General features: G+C 38.8%; 1 protein-coding gene across 5 annotated transcripts in view; it reads right to left on the reverse strand.

Annotated features, from left to right (window-relative positions):
* Positions 1-1,466: 1,466 nt before the first annotated feature.
* The window catches only part of CHN1 (chimerin 1), a 207,985-nt gene continuing 186,333 nt past the window's right edge, over positions 1,467-23,118 (reverse strand). For all 5 annotated transcript variants that reach the window (XM_063647624.1, XM_054476902.2, XM_063647626.1 and 2 more), the window contains 5 exons: positions 14,406-14,579; positions 13,610-13,687; positions 10,905-11,042; positions 3,761-3,866; positions 1,467-2,357 (listed from right to left, as the gene is read on the reverse strand). In XM_063647624.1, coding sequence (XP_063503694.1) covers positions 2,186-2,357; positions 3,761-3,866; positions 10,905-11,042; positions 13,610-13,687; positions 14,406-14,579 — 668 coding nt within the window. In that variant the 3' untranslated portion in view covers positions 1,467-2,185. The remainder of the gene's footprint in view (positions 2,358-3,760; positions 3,867-10,904; positions 11,043-13,609; positions 13,688-14,405; positions 14,580-23,118) is intronic.

The raw sequence follows: 23,118 nt of genomic DNA on the forward strand, positions 1-23,118 counted from the left end.
AAATAGAAACATCTGCCTCATCATAAGAAGTCATGATTTAAGAAATCTCCCACTGGTCATAGAAAGATATGTGTAGAAGATTCTGGTTAATTATTGAACAAAACCCTCCCTGGGCAACTGGGAATTGTTTCTTCAAGGAAGTGTCACCCAACAGTCCAAGCATGTTCACAGATGAAGTGGCTGTTATTTCTATCTATACATCCTGAGGGTATGAACCACACATCCTTCTGTGTAAAAACATACCAAGCACATTCTTCACAGAGCCAGTAAGCAATAACTTTGTCTGAAGACTTGCTCAGAACTTTCTTTGAACATCTGCTTCCTATTTACTATGACCTTCTGCTCCAAATATACCTCTAATTCTAGTAAGTGCCTGCTCTAAAGTTGAATATCTCTCTCTCAGGAAAAAATGGTGAATCCATTCTAATAAAGCATACTCCTTTATAACTGAATTTCTCTTTTAAAAGTAAAACTCTGTAGAAAACTGACTTCAGCAATGAACACATAGCAGTCCAATTGGTTTACTTAACCCAGGAACAGATTTGTTTGATCAGATTTCTCAGACATACGAACTGTGATTGATGTGTCCAAAGCACTGCCTTGGTGTTTAGTGCCTTTTGGTGGCCTCCATTAAAAAAAAGAATTCTATGCTATACAAATCTCTGTGAGTTATCAATCTATGTACCTGATGTTGGTCAGTGCAGTGGTGTTCTTCACAGGAGACTGGTTGACAGGAGAGCTGAGATGGAATATCTACTGAATAAACCATACTTTTCTCAATATCAAGATTAATGAAAGCATATTATCAATTTCCTACTATAGCCTAGGGGCAAAAATATGAAAACACTCCATATTTTCATTGGTTCCCATTATTTTTGGAATAATCTTGAAAGTTTGAATATGTGTCTTTTATTGTTAAACATTTGAAAACAGGATGGAACTTTCGTTCTAGAAAGGTGTTCATCTGATAGGCACAGAAACAGACTCTGGAGGGTTGTTGGCTCCAAGCCACACAGGTGGCCAGTGATAGTACCAGGTCCAGAATCTGGGCTCCTGGCCCCTAGCTGGAGACCCCTTCTCCAGCCACCAGGTCGGCCTCTGGGGCTCATCTCTCAGGCAGCATTGTCAGCTCAATGCATGTCGATGTCATACATTTTTGACAAATCAAATGTTTAGAAGTCACTCTTTTTAGTTAGCCTCTTCTTCTGAGAGCTCTAGAAGGAACTCCTGCCCAACCTCTCATTGAAAAGTGTCAAGAAAATATTTTCTAGATTTCTGCCAGAGTAATGTAAAAAAAAAAAAAATGGAATTAATGGTTCTAACTGTAAGTAGTTTTAAATGATTATTTTAGGAGCTTATCACTTTTAACAGTAAACAAAAGAGGTCAGAAGAAGTACTCAGTATTTAATAAATGGCCAAACACATTTTCCCGAATATTCTTATGAGAAAAAAGTAAGCTATCAATATTTTTGATTTCTAAAAGCCAATTTAATAAATTAATAAATGCATGCCAGAAAAAATACCAAATTACAACTGAAAACCAATAATAATTTAACAGAAAATGCTGTGTTGTACACTTTTTATTGGTATGGATAACTTATTAAAGTAACAAATCTGAAAACACATTTTGCTTTTGCTGGAAAGAAAGTACTATGTTAGAGAAGAACTAAGAGAAACCAGAAATCATTTGCAAAATGTAGGCATGTGATGTGGTCTATGGTAATGCAACAGCCAGAGGTGCTGTTTTATCCATTTGTGTGTGCGTGTTTGTACAAGCATCAGAAACCAATGACATAGACCCCAAAAGCAAAGTCACAACAGGCTTACTCTGTGAAACATGCTGGATTACAAGCACAGACTACCCAGGACGCAGAGGCGGTGCAGGCGCAGGTTTGTTGTTTCTTCTGTATGGGGTTTCCTTGCCAGATAGGGGGCTAATCATGCAATAGCTTGAGTTTCTCTGAACGTGATAAACACCCAGGATTACTAGAACCGGAAAGCGTGTGTTCACTGTTTTACAAGACAGCTGAGCGGTGCTACAAAAACAACAGAAAGTTCCTTCACTTTAATCTGGTTATATGCCCAAACCTCTAATCAAGAAATAATGCAGCTACAGGAGCAAATTAAATTACTATAAAACATTCCTTCATCTGTAAAACATTTCTTTTCCCCTCAAATTAAAAATTTAAAATAAAATGTCTTCGTTTTTGATAAGCAGCTCCACCACCAGTCTCTGATATCGTATATCATTCAATGCAGCCATGGCGTCTAGTTCCGGAGATCTCATAAGGGTGGGTCCAAAGACAATTCCAAGGTTCTCTGCATTCATAAGATTCTCTTTTTCGTGGAGGGTCACTCTGAAAAATGCAAGTACAGGAATAAATGACTTTGTGTAAGCTATATGTTCTTCATTGTGCTTGAACACTACAACAAGATTCACAATAAAAGTTTGCGTCCACTTATCAACTCTTCCACTAGGTTATTTCTCCGTAATTTCAAAGTACTGACTTTCCTTAAAGTAAATTATGTCAAGAGATAATTTAAACTTGTGGTGATCACTGAGGCTCAAGCCTGAGTTAATGTGCTGCACTGTATGGATTCAGTTCTATCTATGGATCCTCCTGCCACAGCCCACCTACAACCCATAGTTCTAAACCTACATTTGCAAATAGCTGAGAAGGAACTGGGTCACCTTGATTTAATCCACCCACCCTCCCTTCATTCTGGCTGTCTTTGCTGTAGAGCAGTTTTGCAGGTAGACAGTTGAGTAAGTGTCTAGGGAGAGAATAGTAGCGACAGTAATAAGCAATGGCTATGGGTAGGCACCATCGTCAGGGACGGTATGTGTTTATATGCTTTTTACCACTACACAATAACACAGAAAATGTCATTTGAGAGTTAGTCCTCTGTTTTAGTGTGGAACACTTAATTACATCCCAATAAGAAGCAAACCTGAGTTTATATGCGAAGTTGTAAGCACATTAAACAAAGGTTTTAACTCATGGTGCTCTTAAAGGAAAAATGTAAACATTCATGAGTGACTAAAATATCATTTTTGTATAACTCATGCCTTTGGCCACATACATATTTTTGTTTCTGATTGGTTTTATATTTTGAAAACCTAAAACCACTAAAACTTGGTCATGTAATTTGGAAACCTTTGCTTCAACTGATAAAGATCGAGGGTGACCGAGTAGGGAGTAAAGCTGCATGACTATCGCCTGAAAACATCAAAACACAACTAACTGAAAGACTTCGTTTTCCATTCCTCCCTTTATCCCTTACTTCTTTACTCCACCACTTTTTACATCAGTCGGCAGTGTTGGCAACATTAATTCAATCGAAAATCCTATCGCCAAGTTTGAAGTGCTTTTTTTGGAGCAAGAAGATAGGAAAAGTGAGCTGCCTTGCAAGTTGCTTTCTTCTTGCTTTATTATGCAAGTGTCTTTACAGCCACAACTCTCTCTTTCCACAAAAATTAGTGCATGTCCTTGGCAGAATATTGGTATTTCTAGCATATCTGCAAACATATACTGGAACTACAAATCCATTTATAACACAATCAAGTCTGCACTCAGTATTGTAGTGTAAAATATTTTTAGCATTCCTTCTCAACTATTGCAATATCACAAAAGACAATATAGCTGTGCATTTATTTATTCATTCAGTAGATTATTTGTCCTTTCTTTCACCCTTCATTTCATTTTATCCTTAAAATTTGGATGCAATACAAGTGTAAGACTCAAAGTCTGTAGCTTGCCTCTTTAGATGTGCCATGAGGTACCGGAGGGTTTCGCAGTGAGCAGGTGGCAGTAGTTTCAGTGCTTCATGAAGGGTTTCCAATTGCTCATCCAGATCCATAATTTCTAAAATAGCAAGTCGAATACCAAGAAGAAAAGAATTAACACAAAACTGATACAAATGGTTCACTGAATTCTATTCTTGTGATAATGCTTTGAAACTGTTAAGAAATGCTTTCTCATAATTCCTTGTCCACAGCTTTGGAAATTATTTTTAAGGTTCAAGTCCAGATTTCCAAAGGCTCTTAGTTTCAATGTGGCAACACTATTTACTTGGACTTTTGGGGATGGAGGGAACATCCAGTTTTGTCACTTGAGTGTCTTGGAGTCTGACAACCTTGGAAATTGGACATTGAATACAGGATGTAACTACAAAAAATTCAGACATGTGTTGACACAGATAAAAACTTATACATTCAAATGAAGTGACCTTAGAATAATACTTATGGAATGGTACATTGCTTAAAATATTTTGAAAATCCCTTTTCAGCAATGGTATACTAACCATGTCACTCCATTACCCGTGATGACCCCAAGACAGTCTTATTAATTGATATTCATACTTTTTTCTTTTTAAACCAAAACATGTACCATCCAACATATACTTGCTTGATTCATTACACTTAGTTTTAAATTACTTTGTTTTATATAAAAAAATCAAATCTACCTTCAAAATGCACACATTTTCTATGACTCAGACATTCAGAAGAATGCACGGCAGACTTTGAAGGCACTTCCAAATGTTTTGCCTGATGGCGAGAGCCCTGAAATAAATGTGACTCTTCCAAGGGTGTAAATTTTGAAGGGAACCATCTTAATTTGAATGTTTTAGTTCCAAATGAACAAAAACCCAGCACATTCTTTGAGATCAGACTGCATTCAATTCATTAGTCATTTGTATAACAAAACAATTAACATATTTGGAATTCTGTGATCTCAAAAAAGAGCACCACAGTACATTCCTGCTTCTACTCAAAGGTCAAAAGATGGGGTGCTTTTAAAAGTTGGGTTAGGCCAGGTGCGGTGGCTCACGCCTGTAATCCCAGCACTTTGGGAGGCCGAGGCAGGTGGATCATGAGGTCGAGTTCGAGACCAGCCTGGCCAACATGGTGAAACCCCGTCTCTACTAAAAATACAAAAATTAGCCAGGTGTGGTGGCGGGTGCCTGTAATCCCAGCTACTCGGGAAGCTGAGGCAGGAGAATTACTTGAACCCAGGAGGCGGAGGTTGCAGTGAGCTGAGACTGCACCACTGTGCTCTAAGCCTGGGTGACAGAGCAAGACTCCATCTTGGGGGGGAAAAAAAGGTGGGTTTCAAGGTAATTTCAACGAGACTCCATGCTGCTGAGTCCTAATCAGAGTGGTGGCCTTGAAATGCTAGGAAGACTACATGTGACCAGAATGCAACATCCAAGACACAAGGTAAAAAATCCTAGGGTTTCTAACTTATAAAACAAACCAACTCAATAGTAATGAATTGAAGTCAGGTAAAAATTGGCGTAAGATGAATGTGAAAATTTCCTAGCATTGGTAAAGCGGATTTGATAAATTTCAGAAACTGAACAATGACTGAAGCTTTTTAATTCAAACAAATTTTGACCATTTTACAATCTCTACCCCAAATTTCCTCACAGTTCCTGGCTCATTTCTTTGATGAATGTATTTGCTTTTTGCCATGATAAAAAATGTATGGTCTCTGAACTTTGGGGCCTTTAAAAAGTGCCAATTTATAACAGTAGTGCCAGCTCACATACTGAAATTTAATCATTGAATTTCTAGAATAAAAGACGAATACTCCACTTACTATATAAAAACCACTAGTTAGGGTTTTTGTTTTTTGAGACAGCTCTGTCACCCCGGCTGGAGTGCAGGGGCATGATGATGGCTCACTGCAGCCTCGACTTCCTGGGCTCAAGTGATCCTCCTGCCTCAGCCTTCCAAGTAGCTGGGACTGTGGGTGTGCACCATGTCCAGCTAAATGTTAATTTTTTTTGGAGACAAGGTCTCACTATGTTGCCCAGGCTGGTCTCAAACTCCTGGGCTCAAGTGATCCTCCTGCCTCAGCTTCTCGAAGTGCTGGGATTACAGGTGTAAACCACCGCACCCAGCTCTAGTTTTTACTACAGTATAAATTAATTTGAAACTACAGAAATCTGGAAATTAGTTTCCTTTTAATTTCCACAGTTAATCTCTGTAGGGAGAACTGTGAGATAGTGTTGTTGGGTGAGTAAAAAACATCTCCTGCACTTGGGGAGCTTACTTGCTACTGAGGGTGACTGACAATAAACCATGAATATGATATATTATAGTTACACTCTACTAGAATGAGGCAAGTGCAATGGGAAAAACAGCAGGATAAGCATCGGAAGTGTTGGGGGGGTTGCAATTTTCAGTGGGGTGGTCAAGATAGACCTCAATGGGAATGAGCCATGCGGAGATCTGGAGAAAGACAGCGCTGGTGGAGGAGCAGCCATGCAGAGATCCTGAGGGGAGAGTATACCTATAATGTTTGAGGAAAAGCGGGGAGCCAATTGTGGCTGCAGTAGAGTGAGTGAAGAGGGGGATAATAGCAGGTGCGGTCAGAAGGGCAACAGGGCACTCAATCATGTCGAGGGATGTAGGCTATTTTAAGGATTTAGCATTTACTAAGAGAAATGGGAAGGTTATCAACAAGGAAAGGTCATGATCTGACATGTATTTTTCACAGTTATCTGTACTCTGGCTGCCCAGTGGAAAACAGACTGTGGAAGGCAAAGAATAAAAGCAGAAAGACCATTCCAGTAATTATTAAAAACATCCAGGTGAAGAATGACAGTAGCTTGGACCAGGGGGTAGCAATGAAGGTGAAAAGAATTTGTTGGATTCTGGGTATATTTTGAAGGTTGAGTTCATTGGATTCCTGATGAAGGATGCATGAGAAACAGAAGAATCACGAATGATCCAGGTTTTTGGCTTCGGCAGCTGTGAGGACAAGGCCTCTATTAACTGAGATCGGAAAGACTGTGGGTGGAGGAGGTTTGGTGGAGAAAAGTTCCATTTGAGATGCCTGTCAGGCATTCAAATGAACATGCTGACTGTGGATTAATCTGGTGTTCAGGGAGAGGACATTTACATCTCCAGGCTGGAGATATACATTTGGAAACAAATGACAAAATGCACTGAATATACTGAGATCAAATTGGCAGACATTCTTCCCCAGAACTCATTTCTCCTTTTCTTCCACTTACAAAAGTATTACCCATTACCATTTTTTAGAGAACACAACTCTTCAGCTATAAGAAGCATAATTTAAGAGAGAAATAGACAAAATGGAATGTATTCAGAGATGAATGACCATCATCAGTTGTCAAACATACAAAATACACATGGAAAAGGGTGATGTCAAGAACACTGCCAATGGGAGAGAGTTATTAAATAAAAACAGGCAGATTTCTATTGTACACAGAGGGCTTCATGACTGTTACATCTGTCCACCAGTGGACTGGCTGCCTCTGGAAGCAGTGAGTGAGCTTGCGGCAACTAAATATTTCAAAAAGAATGTTTTATAGAAGACAGTCTAGCTGCATGACCCCTTAGAATATGTGCAAACTCTAACATCCTACAGTTCTCAATATAAAATTATAAGTTGACTTATTCAACAAATATTTATTATACCTATTACGTAAGTAAGGGACTATCACAGGTACTGTGGGAAAAGGAACATGAGCAAGAACTCCTCCCTTTAAAAGGGATTCCGGTGAAGTAGGAAGACAAAACGTAATTACAACCTTCCAGCATGAAGGAAGGAGGCAGTAAAGATGTCCAAGTAGAGATGATGGGAATCAGAGGAGAAAGACGGTCTGCAGCTGAGAGGTCCAGGGAAGAGCAGATGGCATTAGAGGAGGGCCTGGAAGGATCTGGAAAATGTGAACATTGTCGGAGAAGGAAATAAAGACTCTAAGCCCATAAAGATCTAATTAAAAGCTCTTCTACAGTATGTCTAGTTAATTTTACATAGAGAAACTTGAATACAAGAGGATTAAAACTTAGCAAAAGGGGCAGCTCAGTGGCAGAGCTGAGGAAATACTAACAAGTTCTCCTTCCCAGGCTTCTCTTCCAGAGATTTTAAGTTGCTTAGGGCCAAGAACCCTGGGTTTTATTTGAGTTGATCTCAAGGTTATACACTGAGACATGTAGCTTTTTGAAGCTGCTCTGGGAACAGAGCTCTCAGAATCCTTGGCCAGAGGAAGATTTCTCCCCTCATTACCACCGGGAGCTCAACTTTGGCAGTGCTGTTTCCATCGTGACCAGGAAGCATCCATAATGCTGGGTTACTGGAGGCTCTGTGAGAAGCACCTGTCTTTTTATTCTAGGGCAGCAATGTCTTAACTGCAGGGGAAGGGAGTGAGGAAGGGGTGGGGGTGAGTGAACCCAGACTTCAGGTGGGTTCATCAGGGAATTTCCAGGGGCTTTGGAAGAACTTCCAGCTGTAGCATGGGATGACCTGGCCTTCTCCACCCTTGCTTTCCTTTTTCATTTCTTGCAGTCACTCCCTTCCAGCTTTTAAGCTACAGGTTCCTCCAAGAACGCTGCAAAAGCAGAGCTCAAACAGCTTTTGTAGAAGAAAGGTTTAATGTAAATTCTGATTTTTTGTTTGCAAAGGATGCTAATAAATGCCAGAGACATTTTTAGGAGCTGAAAGAGAAGAAAAATTTTGGAGAATATATCCGCATTAGGAAGGATCATTTAACCCTGTCTCTCATTTGAAAGGGGCTCTTCCTTCTTCCCTTTTGTAAGTCTCATTCCCTGTTCTATCAAGTGAGCCAGGCAGTGTGACAGAGTGGGTAAAGCAAGGGCTCTGACCTCAGAGGTGTGTGGGAATGCCAGTGCCACCTCCCCTAGTGAGCAATGTGACCTTACACAATTTACTGATACTCCATCACATCTCCTTTCTAAAATTACATAATGGATGTAAAGTGCTCAGCAGGATTCATGGCACCTCGTCTATGCTCTATAAATGTTAATTTCTCTCATCTTCCTTATCTGCCTTTTAAGAGAATGGCACATCTAACGAATGAAACAGACTCTACTGCCAGAAGAGTGTACAAGGACACAGTATTCCACAAACAAGATATCGCTATCAAACATGTACATCAAATGTTTATATGATATATCGGTATTATGCCAGGGTTTTTGGTGTCACATAAATCAGACATCCAAATAGCTGAAATTATAAGGAGAAATTTCTACCTTGATTTCCAAAAGTTTATTTCTTATGATGTGGTTTCCAGAGTTCTCTGAGGGGTGAGATAAGGGGGCTTGCTAATTTTGGACAGGAAGGCTGTTTCAGAAACTCCATAACAATGATAAATGATTTGGAAGGATAATAAAAAGGAGAGATTTTCTTCAGCAGCTAAGGTGGGTGTGGGGAAGGAAGGAGAGGTCATTTGGAATTGTGGGGACAAAGGCCTCGAAATTCAAGAGGAGGCTTGGCTTTTACTTCTTCCTAGATACGGCGGTGTGTGGAGTTCAGATCCTGGGTTTGCATCACTGCTTTGTCCTCTGCTGATCGTGTGCCCCAGAGTCAGGCATAGAGCCAAGCTTCAGTTTTACTTCCAAGCAACATCAGAGTGGGAGCTTACCCACTTTCAGTGGGATCGAAGTCCTTGGGATCAGAGCATACTGTGGACTGGGCAGCTTTTCACGGGCTATCTGTGTGTGTGTGTGTTGCTTTCTAGATGAGTGGCAATCAGACTTATCCGTCTGGAGAGGAAATGTCTGCCCCATGAGACAAGGACGTGTGAGATCCCTCATACAAATTTTCATGATCACCACTGCGTCCATAAGAGACCTAGAATTTTTCATGCTTTCTAACCTAATACTTTGAAAGAAATCAGTGTAATTCTCACAGCTGTTCTCTACATGGGAGCTTGAGCTGACCCACAAGAAATCAGGGCTCCATGGAACTAACCACAAAAATCCTCTACAAAAGCTCTGAGAGGGAAACTAAAATTTAGAACAAAGAAAGATTGTACTTCATGAAATTCCCAAGTCAAAAAGCAAATTAGTGTTACTAAGGAAGTGATGTTATCATTTAAAGATGAAGACAAGATAAGGTTTTAAAGAGAGAAAAGCAAAATGACAGAAATATCCTATCTTTTCCAAAAAAAACCGGTAATGCTAATACTTAAAACCATTAAGAATTCCCTTCTTTAAAAAATGAAGTGTGAATTACAGGTATGATTTTTACAGCATAAATAAACTTTGACAAATAAACCTTTGCTTTTTCTCATTTTCATTTCAACTAGAATTTAAAAAAACTTCTTGATATAAAATAGTGCTTTTTAAAGTACGATCTGTGGGCCAGTGCCAGTTTGCTGTTAATAGTCTGCGTTAACTTATATAAGTACAGAAACTGAGAATAAGAATTTAGAAACACATAGCAATCTGACAGAAATTTTATGTTTGCTGAATTTAATAAAAGATAGTTGGTTTTTTGTTTGTTTTTGTTTTATTTCTTGAGACGTAGTTTTGCTCTTGCTGCCCAGGCTGGAATGCAATGGCGCAATCTCGGCTCACTGCAACCTCCACCTCCCGGGTTCAAGCAATTCTCCCGCCTCAGCCTCCTGAGTAGCCGGGACTACAGGCGCGCGCCACCACGCCCAGCTAATTTTTTGTATTTTTAGTAGAGACAGGGTTTCACCATGTTGGCCAGGATGGTCTTGCCCTCCTGACTTCAGGTGATCTGCCCGCCTCGGCCTCCCAAAGTGCTGGGATTACAGGCATGAGCCACCGCTGGCCTGGTTTTGTTTTTTTAATTTTACTTTTCCAGTTATTCATTTTTATTTTATTTTACAAAAGCATTGGCCTACATCTAAAGAGCACTGGTATAAGCCTTATTTTGGAAAATGAGGTTTAGCACATTACAAAGAAGCTTCTGATGGTATTAAGTCATAAAATAATCTACATTAGAGAACAATGCAAAATTCTTGTGAGTACATTAACCATAGAGAGAGGCAAAGGGGAAATATTTCATAAAATGCATTCAAGTTAGCCAGAAAACCAGAAAGAGTGATTACCAAGAGGAGGTTGTCAGGTTATTTGAAATACATGCATTCATACTTACTGGCAGATTCTATAAACTTAGGGTAGGCATCATATGTAATGAGTGGAATTGGCAAATCCCTGAAGTACAGTTTAAGTGCACCAGTGATAATGTTGATATCTTCATACATGTTCACAGAAATATCTGCCTTCTCACCATCTTTTAAGGATGTTGAAAGAAATAAAAGTAAATATCTAGATTCACAGCACTGTTTTAATGCATGACATATCTGTATACAAATCAGATTTTAAAGATTAGCAATTCTTCAGTTTTTAACATAAAATTTAGTGTGCTACATGTTACATATTAATGATTAATTTTCTGTGAAAGAGCCTCTTCTGATCTCCAGCATGCCTCACCTGCCATACCAGACAGGTTAAGCTCCCCAGTTATTAATATTTTCCTTTATAGCCCTTATTAAAATAAAATCAATAGCCACTGTGTGATTATTATTTAATGTGAGCCCTCCATGAGTGCAAGGACCAAGCGTACATGGTTAACCATCATATCTAAAGTGCTCGGCAGGATTCATGGCACCTCGTCTATGCTCTATAAATGTTCTAAAGAACATGGTGCCTGGCATATAGTAGCTGCTTAATAAATATTTTTGAGTTAACGAATCAATGGAAAATAGATTTAAACAAGCTAGGAGCCTAAGAGAGTAACATGCCGGGGCTTACTATGTACGTTGTTATTAAACTGGTTCTTTTAAAACCTGCTTTTTAGTAAGTATACACAAATACACAAATATATTCTTCCATCTGTATTATCTATTTACTTATTTTCTGTTTTACAATAATGTAAACAAATCCTGGAATCTGATATCCACATACTACATTCTAAGTAGGCTACACCATATCAGCACAGTCTATAACATCTCTGTTTCCTGATTGTTTCTTTACTTTCTGCTCTCGCCTCCACCAGACTAGGGCTCTTCTGGGGTAAAGCTGATGAGATTTTATTTGTTTTGACCACGGATCTCTCACTGTACCTGTCACATAAATATGTGTGATTCCACCAAAGGACAAAATGTAGCAGAGGTATAATGGCAACTGCTGACCTCAGAATAGTCAGCTTTCCATTCAGTCACTATTTCCTAAGCTGGGGAAGATTTCCCCAAACTTGCCTTTTTACCTTGGCTCTTAAATGAGTTCATTCCAGCATCCTATGGATATTGTCTTCTTTCTTGGATCTTATTACTTGAGGTTTATGCCTCTCAGAAGTGATCATCCTTAATTACTCCAAATTATTTTGCTGTTTATTCAAAGGTACAGGATTATTCCTTTGAACACGCATGGAATTGGGCAGCATTTATATATAGAACTGATTTTAATGATCCGAGTCACTGGTTTCCTGTAATCCACGTTAAAATCCTTTGCATCATTACTATAGATCTTGCAGATGAGTGCTGGTACACATCCTTGGGAGGCCAAAGACTGGCCCCCCAGCAGTGTGGCTACAGGGAGCCAAGGTGAGCTCTTCATGAATTTTAAAATCTGTTACTGGTGTTTTCAGGTCACAAAATGGTTGTCTCATATTTTCCATAGAGGAAACTGTGTCATTTCTTTGCTCTCTGGGGTACATAGGAACATTCAGTTTCTTTGTCAGTGTGAACTTATTTTTGATACTCGTAGCCAGAGGCTGGGAATGGACATGCTCACTTGCAGCGCTTCCAGAGTAAAGAGATGCTTCTTCCCATTCAACCTGGCAGGGATTCAGGACTGCTCTTCCTGATGCTTATTTGGAGTGAATACACCATTACTTCACCTCCCTTTCTTTGCTCTTATCACATACTTGGGCTGGCCTAGTTTCCCTCAGGTTGGTAATGAATATTTAATTATTTTTGCTTTCTGCCTCTGTTGCCCACAAGAGGTCTGTGAATGGGAGAGGTCTGTGGGATAGAACTTGCAAAGGAAATACGTACTTGCAAAGGAATACGTACTTGTAAAGGAATACGTACTTGCAAAGGAATACGTACTTGCAAACGAAATACGTACTTGCAAAGGATACGTACTTGCAAAGGAAAGTGGTTCTTTAAAAGATCACTAACTCTTACTCCTTTACTTCCTGTATTCAAGGCTACAGGTCTTCTTTGGAACCACCTTGTTCTAGTCCTTGAAGCAAAGACAAATTGGAGAACCATGGAAGCAGATCTTAATTTAAATGTTAGCTAAGAAAATTAAGCTCCACTGAGCTTTTCTTTGACTGGGCCCCTTCTCCTACAGTGGCGGATGGGTCCCCCACAGAAGGCCCCTAAAGCTTCTTTCAGCTTTCTGGCCCCAATACTTGAGTCCGGGCTTGGGTCTCACTCAGCTCATTGAAGATGGTGATGAGGATGCCAGGGCGGCATGGATGACAGGCAGAGTAAAGTGGGTTAACTCAAGCCTGAGAAGCCTGAAATCTGTAATGCTATAGATCCTACTATTTTCTCTATTGTTTTTGGTGAATGTAATTGCTCTGTATGTATTTTGGTGAACATGGACCAGCCTTGGATACTCAAATATTGGTAACATAGTTAAATTTTATACTTCTTTCACATTCTGAAATTTGACTGTTTAATACTTACAACTCATAAAAAAGAAGAAATTATAAGCTAAGTTTTTAAATTTGGTATAATAATCATCAATGATTTAGAAAAATAATGCAAAAAATACCTCACAAGAAATTGTGCCTTTTTAGAAAAGAGTATTATTGTCCTAAGTTACGGAACATTGTGAAAAACATACCTCTGTCAAAAGCCATCTTGACATCTTCAATTAGGTCACTAAATCCTGATACTCGGTATAGTCCTTCAGAATTAAGACCTGAAAAATAAAACTAGTTAGTTTCTTTGAATTATACCTTTTCTTCAGATTTTAACTCCTCACACTTTAAGCTGGGAGGTAATGTGTCAGAAGAAATAAAATATACATGTTTAGAAATCTTTTCACACTCTTCTCCTAGAATAAAATGATTTCACACACGGTTCTTTAACTCTTACCTATTGTCACCTGAATATCATCTGGCTCATCATTTGGTCTAATTAAGTGAAATATGTTAAGTCTTAAGGGAAATAATTCATCACCCCAATTACATCATAAATTCTTTTACATAACAGAAGACTAAGATAAAATATAGGCCTGTTTTTCTCAAGTGGGAAAGAATAATTAGGATGCAGCTCTGTTTTTGGCTTTAGATAGTTTTAGTAGAGCATTTACACTTTTGCTTCTTGAACCAAAGAAAAATTTAAAAACTGAAAAATGAATTTGTCTTTACCTGTCAACTTTTGCAGACTGGAAGCATCATCTATAAATATATTTTTATATAAGCATATTGGCTACACTTAGTTAAACGTACCTTGAAATCAAGCTATTTAATTGTTAAATTAATTCATTTCAGTCTTTGAGATCATTTGACATATGAAACCATTCCCCTCCAAATTACAGAAGACAACCGTATTGTGCAATTAGGTACCCAAAAGGCATCAGGATTGGTACTGGTAGTGAACGGAGACCACTGCAACCCGCACTGCAAAGGCCTCACCTCTAGACTCAATCTCCCTGATGCACATGTCTACCACCATTGGCCGCTTAGTGGTGTGTGCTTTCACGAGCGTCGTAAGGTCACAGCTGTACACCTTTTTGACATGCTTCAAGTCTGGCTTACAGTCATTTGGGACCATCTTGGAACACTGCTTATGAACATTCAAACCACAATCTAAGAAAAGAATAAAGAAAGGAAACATTCAATATTATTCTCAAAGTTTTGAGCATTCTGGAGTGTTAATTTTAGCAAAAGGCACTCCAGCTTGAATTAGGTTTTAAAGTGGACTAGACTCCAGCAGTTCTTTCTTGGTAGAAAAACAATAATTCTCATCTTTTCTCTTGGAACGATTTGGTTATAAGCCAGGAGACCAGAATTCTAGCTCACGCCTCATCATTTAATTGCTGTATGATATCAGGAGAATACAACAAAAAAATCAAAATTAATGTGTTCAATGTCCACAAAATATGTCAAATAGCCAATAAAAAAACCCATTTCTTTAAAGTTACATAAAACGTTTATTTAATGTGGGGTATAATTGCATTTTAAGTATATTTGATATAAAGCGGAATTGGACCTCCAAAAGTAGGAATATCCAGGGCCCTCTTAAAATGGTGCTGCTCATGTTTATATCTATCTGTAATCCTTTCTATATATATGATAACTAATATATAATTCCTCTAGTAGCTGGAAATAGCTGTAACTATTATTTATTGCTATACTATTACCAGCTAACACTTATTGAGGGCTTACTAGTGCCAGGCACTATTCTAAGTGCTTTACATTTATTATTTCACTTAAACTCACAAAGCTCTATGAAACAGGTACTTTTTTCCCTCATATTATATCTGAGAAAACCAAGCACACAAGTAATAAGTAATTTACCCAAGGCCATGCATTTAGTACACAGTGGAACAGAACTCAAGCCTATGGATGATTCTAGAGTCCACATTTTAAAAATGTTTACTGTTTATAATTACAAAGGATATAGCTGAAGAGATGTATAGGATGAGGTATGGGGAAAGGAGTGTGGCGGTTCCAGCCCTCCCTGGGTGTATCACCCTCTAGGAACCGCCACATGTTCAGCTATCTGGAAGCCTCTAGAGTCAGTCCCCAATTTTAACACCTAGACACATACTGCCTCTACTGAAGTTACTCATTTGCTTTGTAATTTTACTTGGTTATAACTTCTAAGATGCCAGAAACGAAACATTTTCTAGTTAATATTGTGAGACACTTTATTTTTCAACAAGAAAAGTACAAAGAAATTTTAGATGGGGTAGAGAGGAATACAAATATTTTGTTAAATTAGACTGCAGAGTAAACCATACCTAAATAATTCAACTAAAATAAATGTCATCTTTATGTTTTTAAAAAAATAACCCATTTGTTTTTAAGTTCATAAAAACTTGATGTTGACCTCTTGTAAATCTAGTCCAAGTGGTGCATATATGATTTATAGCCAGGTCTTAGTGAAGCCAATTTGAAAATCATACAATGCCATTCAGTTTTGCTTGCTGTTTCTGGCAGAAAGGGGATCCTAATATTCACCTCACAAAATTGTTATGAGAATTAATGAGCCAATGCATTCAGGTGCTTTGAATGTTGTAAAATGCTAGACAAATGCTGGTGATCATTATCATGACTTTTGGTAAAAGTTATTAGCTGTGATCTAGTTATATATAGTGGTAACAGTTAACAGAGACAAGGAAAATTAGCCAAAACTTACAAACAATATGGTTGTTTCATTAAATGTGTAGACACTGCCAACTTGAAATAAGAACTTAAGGCCTGTGGCAACTCTTGGGAAAGAATTCATATGAACTGAGCACCTCCATGTGCAAAGACAGGCTAGGTGTCAAGGGAAGCTGGGTCTCTGCATACATGTGGAAGATGGGATCACCAGTGCTAATAGTGCCAGAAGTTATCACCCTAAGGAATGTCGGCTTGTGAATACAGAATGGCTTCCAGAACAAAGAGCTCAAATCTACACTATCTGAACAAATGACCCAACACTATTCTGTATCATTAGTGTCCAAATGACTTCAGAACCAAATCCCAAATTCTTCTTTATCTCTGTATTAGAGAATACATAAGAGATCTGACTCAGTCATAAGGCAGCCAACTGTCCACTTAAAAGATCTCCTGTCTCCTGAATATTTTAATGTTTTGGGTAACTTTTATAACTTAGAGTTCAGTCTAGAATTTATTAGCTGTGTGATTTTGAGTGAGTTGCTCAAATTTCCTGTACCTCAGTTGTGTAAAATGGGAACAATAATAGTGTTTATGAGCGCTCATGTGAGGCTTCAATGTTAATATATGTAAAATGCATACATGTAGTAAACTGTGTTCACCATGACTATGTTGTTGTTATTTAGAAAAATGAAATAACACTTTGAGAGGCATTTTCTATGTCGTACCTCAAGGTTGTCAATTGCTTAAGGTCAGAAGCTAAGTTGAACTCAAGGCTAAAAATTTCATATTTGTCAGATGTGGAGGCCAGGTCCCGAAAAGGAATTGGATAACTGGGGATACAGATGCTTCTATATCTACACTGTTCTTAATGTATTCCATTTAAATAAAAGGACCCCCAAGTAAGTAATGCATCATTTCTCTCTTGACTGCTTTCACCATATTTGGGGAGTTTTCAGCTATTATTTTTTTCAAATATTTCTTCAGCCTCTCATTCTTTATCTTCTTTTGGGATTCCAACAACACAAATGCTAAAACCTTTGTTATGGTCCCACTGGTCTCTGAGGCTCAGTTCACTTTAAAATCTATTTTCTAAGCCAAGCATGGTGGCTCACACCTATAATCCCAGCACTTTGAAAGGCTGAAGTGGGAGAATTGCTTAAGGCCAGGAGTTTGAGACAAGCCTAGGCAACATAGTGAGACCCTGTCTCTACAAAAATTTAAAAAAATTGGTGGTTGTGGTGGTGTGCGCCTGTAGTTCCAGCTACTCAGCAGGCTTGAGGTGGGAGGATTGCCTGAGCCCAGGTGGTCAAGGCTTTAGTGAGCTATGATTACACCGCTGCACCCCAGCCTGGATGACAGAGTGAGACTCTGTCTCTAAAAAAAAAAAAATTAAAAAATACATATTTTCTCTTTGTTGTTTGACTTGGATAATTTCTACTGATCTTCACTTCAAGTTCATCTTCACTCTTGTCATGTCTATTCTGCTATTGAGCTCATAATCCGGTGAGTTCCTTTTAGTTATTATATTTTTCAGTTCTAAAATTTCCATTTGGTTCTTCCTAATATCTATTTCTTTTCTGATATTTGCTTTTTTTTTTTTATTTGTTTCAAGAGTGTTCATAATTGCTTGTTGGGGCATTTTTATGATAGCTGCTTTTCTTGTCTGATAATTACAACATCTGTGTCATCTTGATGTTGCTGTTGGTGTCTGTCAATTGTCCTTTTTTATTTAAGATTTTCCTGGTTATTTCCAGAGTAACTTTTGATGAGTAATTCTGAACTGTATCTTTGATATTTTGAGTATTATTTGACTCTGGTTCCTACTAAATCTTTAAAATTGTAGCCTGTAGTCAATCTGTTTAGATTTAGAATGCTCTTGTGTAGACTGTGATCCAAATGTCAACCTAGTTTACACAGTTTTTTTTAATGCTACTGCAGTGCTATTGTGCCTGCCCCACTTGTATATTACCCAAATGGCAGGACTCTGTTCCACATTCTCTGTGGCACTGGGTGGGAGGGAGAGGTATTGCAGGTAGGGTGGAAGTCAAAGCTGTGCCCACAAACTTGGTTGGGGAATAGTACTATTTTACATGTAGCTGTAGGGCGGGCATAAATGATAGAGTTCTCACCAGTCTCAGCTGCCTCATTACTGCAGGTTAGGGATGAAGATACAGCTCTCCCCATAGACTTGGGCTGAGAGGTTGCTGCTTCTACTATAGGGTGGAGAAGAAAGTCAGGATCCCACTCACAAGGCTCAGCAAAGGAGGGATACCAGTTTCTGTAAGGCAGGAATGGAAGGAAGCTAGAGTTCCACTCACAGGTTTGTAGCAGAGTGCACCACTGCTATTGCAAGGTGGTGGTGGAAAACTGGCTTGTACCTACACACTCTGCTGCTGCAGCATCCACTGAGAAGGTGTAGCAGAAGGGTCTCTGTTTACCTAGAGAATGGAAGGTATGACTGAAAGGTTTCTGTGCTGCTGGGCTGCCCTTTTCCCACTGTGTTAGCTAGAAAGAGCAGCCTTTTTTGGGGATTATTTTTAATCTCTGCCAGTTGGCATTTATGGTTCGTGGGCTTCTCTGGTTCCCAGGCTGGGATAATATTGGAGGTTAAAACAGACAAAAGTAGCCACAAGGGAACTCGCTGCTAGGTTGTTTCTGGAATCCTGAGGTGCTCAGTCTGCCTTCCAACTTTTCAGAGTCTTCTGATAGTTGATCTATATGTTTTGTCCAGGGCCTTTTGTTATAATTATTGGGAGTAATAAAAGCATATTTATCCATCTTGTCCAGAACTGGAATAATTCTTATAACAACATTTTAAAAGCATGAAATTTAGTAAGCTTCATAATCTAATAATAGTGTTGATATACCTCATACTTTAAGTGTAATACACACAGGTCACAGATTGAGTCAGAAAAGGCTCTTGGTAAAAAGCTATCCCAATATCTTCATTTCAAGCTGAAGACAATGAGGTTGAGAAGAGGCTAAATGACCTGTTCAGGTTACTCAGCCAGAAAGTGCTAGAACTGACTTTGAAATCTTAGATTGCTGATTCCCAGCCTGTCCTCTTCCTACTGGGTCACACACACCACTTTTCCCCACGTATACCATACAGTACATCATGTACTCAATTATATTTTCCATTATTGACGATGAATTTGCTATTTTCAACCTCTTATTCAAAAATGTATATTGTACCCATTATTCATTGTATAGACTTGAGTTTAAAAAACATTGCTATATTTTACCCAAATGAGTCCCCTTATAGCTATCTATATATATAATTGATCTGGCAGGGTTTTTAAAATGCAGTGATAAAACTTGTTTTGTCATATTCTTTCCCTATGTATAAAAATCCAGTAGAAAGCAAAAAAGTAAAATTGTGATGCACGCACATAAAACATCTGAATGGCACTAATGGTTTGGTATTGACTTTTTTCCTTTGAATGTTTGGAGTCATCCCCCAATTTTTTTTAAACAGGGTCTCGCTCTGTCACCCAGGCTGGAGTCAATGGCACAATATTGGCTCACTGCAACCTCTGCCTCCCAGTTCAAGTAATTCTCATGCCTCAGCCTCCAAGTAGCTGGGACTACAGACATGCGCCACTATGCCCAGCTAATTTTTTTGTATTTTCTTTCTTTTTTTTTTTTTGAGACGGAGTCTTGCTCTGTCACCCAGGCTGGAGTGCAGTGGCACGATCTCGGCTCAGTGCAAGCTCCGCTTGCCAGGTTCACGCCATTCTCCTGCCTCAGCCTCCCGAGTAGCTGGGACTACAGGCGCCCGCCACCACGCCTGGCTAATTTTTTATATTTTTAGTGTTAGCCAGGATGGTCTCAATCTCCTGACCTCGTGATCCGCCCGCCTTGGCCTCCCAAAGTGCTGGGATTACAGGCGTGAGCCATCGCGCCCTCGCGCCCTCGCGCCCTCGCGCCTGGCCAATTTTTTGTATTTTTAGTAGAGATGGGGTTTCACCATATTGGCCAGGCTGGTATCGAACTCCTGACCTCAGATGGTCCACCTGCCTTGGCCTCCCAAAGTGCTGGGATTATAGGCGTGAGTTACCACATCCAGTATTCATCTCCCATTTTAAACATCAGCAGGTTCCTAAGCTTATTTGGGACTCAGTGAAGACTGGATAGAGTGATGAGTGAGCTCAGATTTAGGTATTAAAGGAAGAGGGAAATGTTTTCTAAACTGATGTTCTCTCTTTTATTTAAATAAGATAAAACTATGGGAGAATATTAATATGTTATGCTCAATTTTAAAAATGTATCTGAAAGGCTAAATTTTTGGCAGGACTGGATATAAAGTCTTTGCCAAAGACAGGGCAAAGTCATTAAAATAAAGCTGATTTTTATACACTTACATTCACAGTGCAATTTACTAGCCTTGAGCTTGCTCTGAAAACTGCTGCTTCAGGGACTAACGGTATATCAATATTTCAGTTTGCCATTAAGGCTTTATTTGGTTTTCATACTTATTTATTAAAGTCATATAACTCTTATATAGTTCCATTTCTCTCAGGGAAGCTCTATACTACAAATAATAATAATAATAAAAGGTCCACAAATGATTTCATTTGTTGAATCTCTTGGTTGGTAGGTTATTTTTATGTTACTATTAAACCACATTTCTCCCTTCCAATTTCTCAAGTTAATAAGCACAGAATAAACATATGAAAGGAGGAATAAAAAATTCAAGTCACATTTTATTCTATACTTTCTTAATAAAATATTTCTATTACTTAGACTACCAACTTTAGGTTACTTTCAGATTTTCTGGGGCTTGATTTTGCTAAAACACAGGTTTTATATCTAGAAAGCACAGAAATCAATTTTTTTGAAAGGAACAGCTGATATTTACATCCTATTGACAGGATTAAAGGATAACATTATGTTAATAAGATTTGAAATTATAATCATTATTCTCTCTGAATGTTCATATTTTAAATAATGGCAAATAAAAACTTGTTTTGAAACATATCTCGTTTTTTTTCCCCCCAGGAAAGTGGAATAGCTTGAATTTTAATATGCACCAGAAGTAATTATTTTCATAAGCAAAATTAAGAAGAATGCTTTGTTCTTTGGAATATTGATGAAAATATTGTTTCCAACTAAAAGGGGCTCCATGAAACTTTTAAGCAAGTCTTACCAATTTCTCACTGGCTTACAAGGACAAACATAACTCTTTAGGTACGATCAATCAAAACAGTAGTTAAAAAACATTACTTCCACTTATGTTCTGCAACCTAAAAGGGCTTATATACCTGAAGTAATAAATACTTATACTTTATTATTAGGAAAACTGCTGCCATTTCCCTTTGGAGGCAGCAATGATACTGATACGCTGAAAACATGAAGTCACTTTCATAAATAACCAACATTAAACTGATATGTCTGATTTGAAATAATTATCCTTAATTTCTTAGATTATTCTGGTAAGACTAAGATGAAAACAATTCAGGAATGCTGCTGGAATAATGGTCTTTTTTTAAAGACGAATGTGTGACAGTCTCCATGATTACATAATAATAGATTACTTTAACCTATAAGCTTACCTTTCATAAAGAAAAATACTATTCAAGAGAACTATTCTAAATGAACAACGACCATCCTTTGAACTCGATTTTTAAAGGCTACCTACTCGGGTCATAAATATTCTAGCCGGAGGAGCACCATTCCCAATCTGCAGTTAGCTATGCCCTTTCAACATCACTTTCTTCACTTCAGAGGAGGCTAGAGGTAGGGTGACTTTGGTGGGTGAGACTGTGTAATGCCTGCAATGTCACCTTGCACTGCGTGGTTTTGAATAGCCCATGTAATGTAATGATTAGCATTCTCAGGATCGTCCCTGCTGCTCCCTCAGTTGTCCTCATCACTGTGGTGTGCTTAGCAGCAAGCCAGCATTTTCAGTCCTGAAGGGACAGCTTGCCTGGTATTAGCTGGATTTAGTCTGACTTCTACAGCAACTTTGCCAGCCTGGTGGTTGGAACATCACCCAATACCTTTACATGATGTTTAAAAAAGGGCTGTGGTGAGGGACACAAAATTGCTGCTTTTGGCATTTAAAGCAGCTTTAAACATTTGAACATTCCTGACAAGCTCTGTTTTGCCTTGGTGGATTTTGAAAAAAGAAGGGAGAACAAAGCAAGCTGTCTCAGGAATCAAAGGCAGATAAATACATTTCTTTTCTGACAGCCTACCATTTTTCTTTGGAAAGAATACCTTTATAGTGTTTAGTGGTTAGTGCATTAGTTTACAATTGCTGCTATAACAAATTATTAATACCACAAACTCCTGGCTTGAAACATCAAGCATATATTATCTTACAATTCTGGAGGTCAGAAGTTCAAAATCACTTTCACTGGGCTAAAATCAGGTGTTAGTGGGTCTACATTTCTTCCGGAGGCTTAGGGGAGAATCCACTTCTTTCCTTGCCTTTTCCAATTTCCAAAGACCACCTGTATTCCTTGGCTTCTGGCTCCTTCCTCTGTCTTCAAAGCCAGCAGCATAGCATCTTCTCTTCCCTTCGACCTCTGCTTCTGTCCTTATATCATCTTTCTCTGACTATCAACCTCTTGCCTCCCTTTCATAAGGGCCCTTATGATTGTGATTATACTAGGCCTCCCTTGACAATCTAGGGTACTCTCCCTGCTGTGGTTTGAAAGTGTCCCCTCAAAAATTCAGGTGTTGCTAATGTGACAGTATTAAGAGATGGGACCTTTCAGAGACGATTAGGTTATGAGGGTGCCTCCCCTGTGAATGGGATTAGGTGCTGTTATAAAGGGGCTTGACAGAGGGAGTTGGCCCCTTTTATACTCTTCTGCCAAATCATGAGGACACTGCATTGTAGGCACCTCCCCTCTGGAGGACATAGCTTCCCAGGTGCCATCTTGGAAGCAGAGTTGGACCCTTACCAGACACTGAACCTGCTGCCAGCTTGATCTTAGACTTCCTGGCCTCCAGAACTGTGAGAAATAAATTTCTGTTATTTACAAATTACCCAGTCTGTGGTATTTTG

Source organism: Pongo pygmaeus, chromosome 11 (assembly GCF_028885625.2).
Source record: "Pongo pygmaeus isolate AG05252 chromosome 11, NHGRI_mPonPyg2-v2.0_pri, whole genome shotgun sequence".
NCBI classification, from domain to species: domain Eukaryota; kingdom Metazoa; phylum Chordata; class Mammalia; order Primates; family Hominidae; genus Pongo; species Pongo pygmaeus.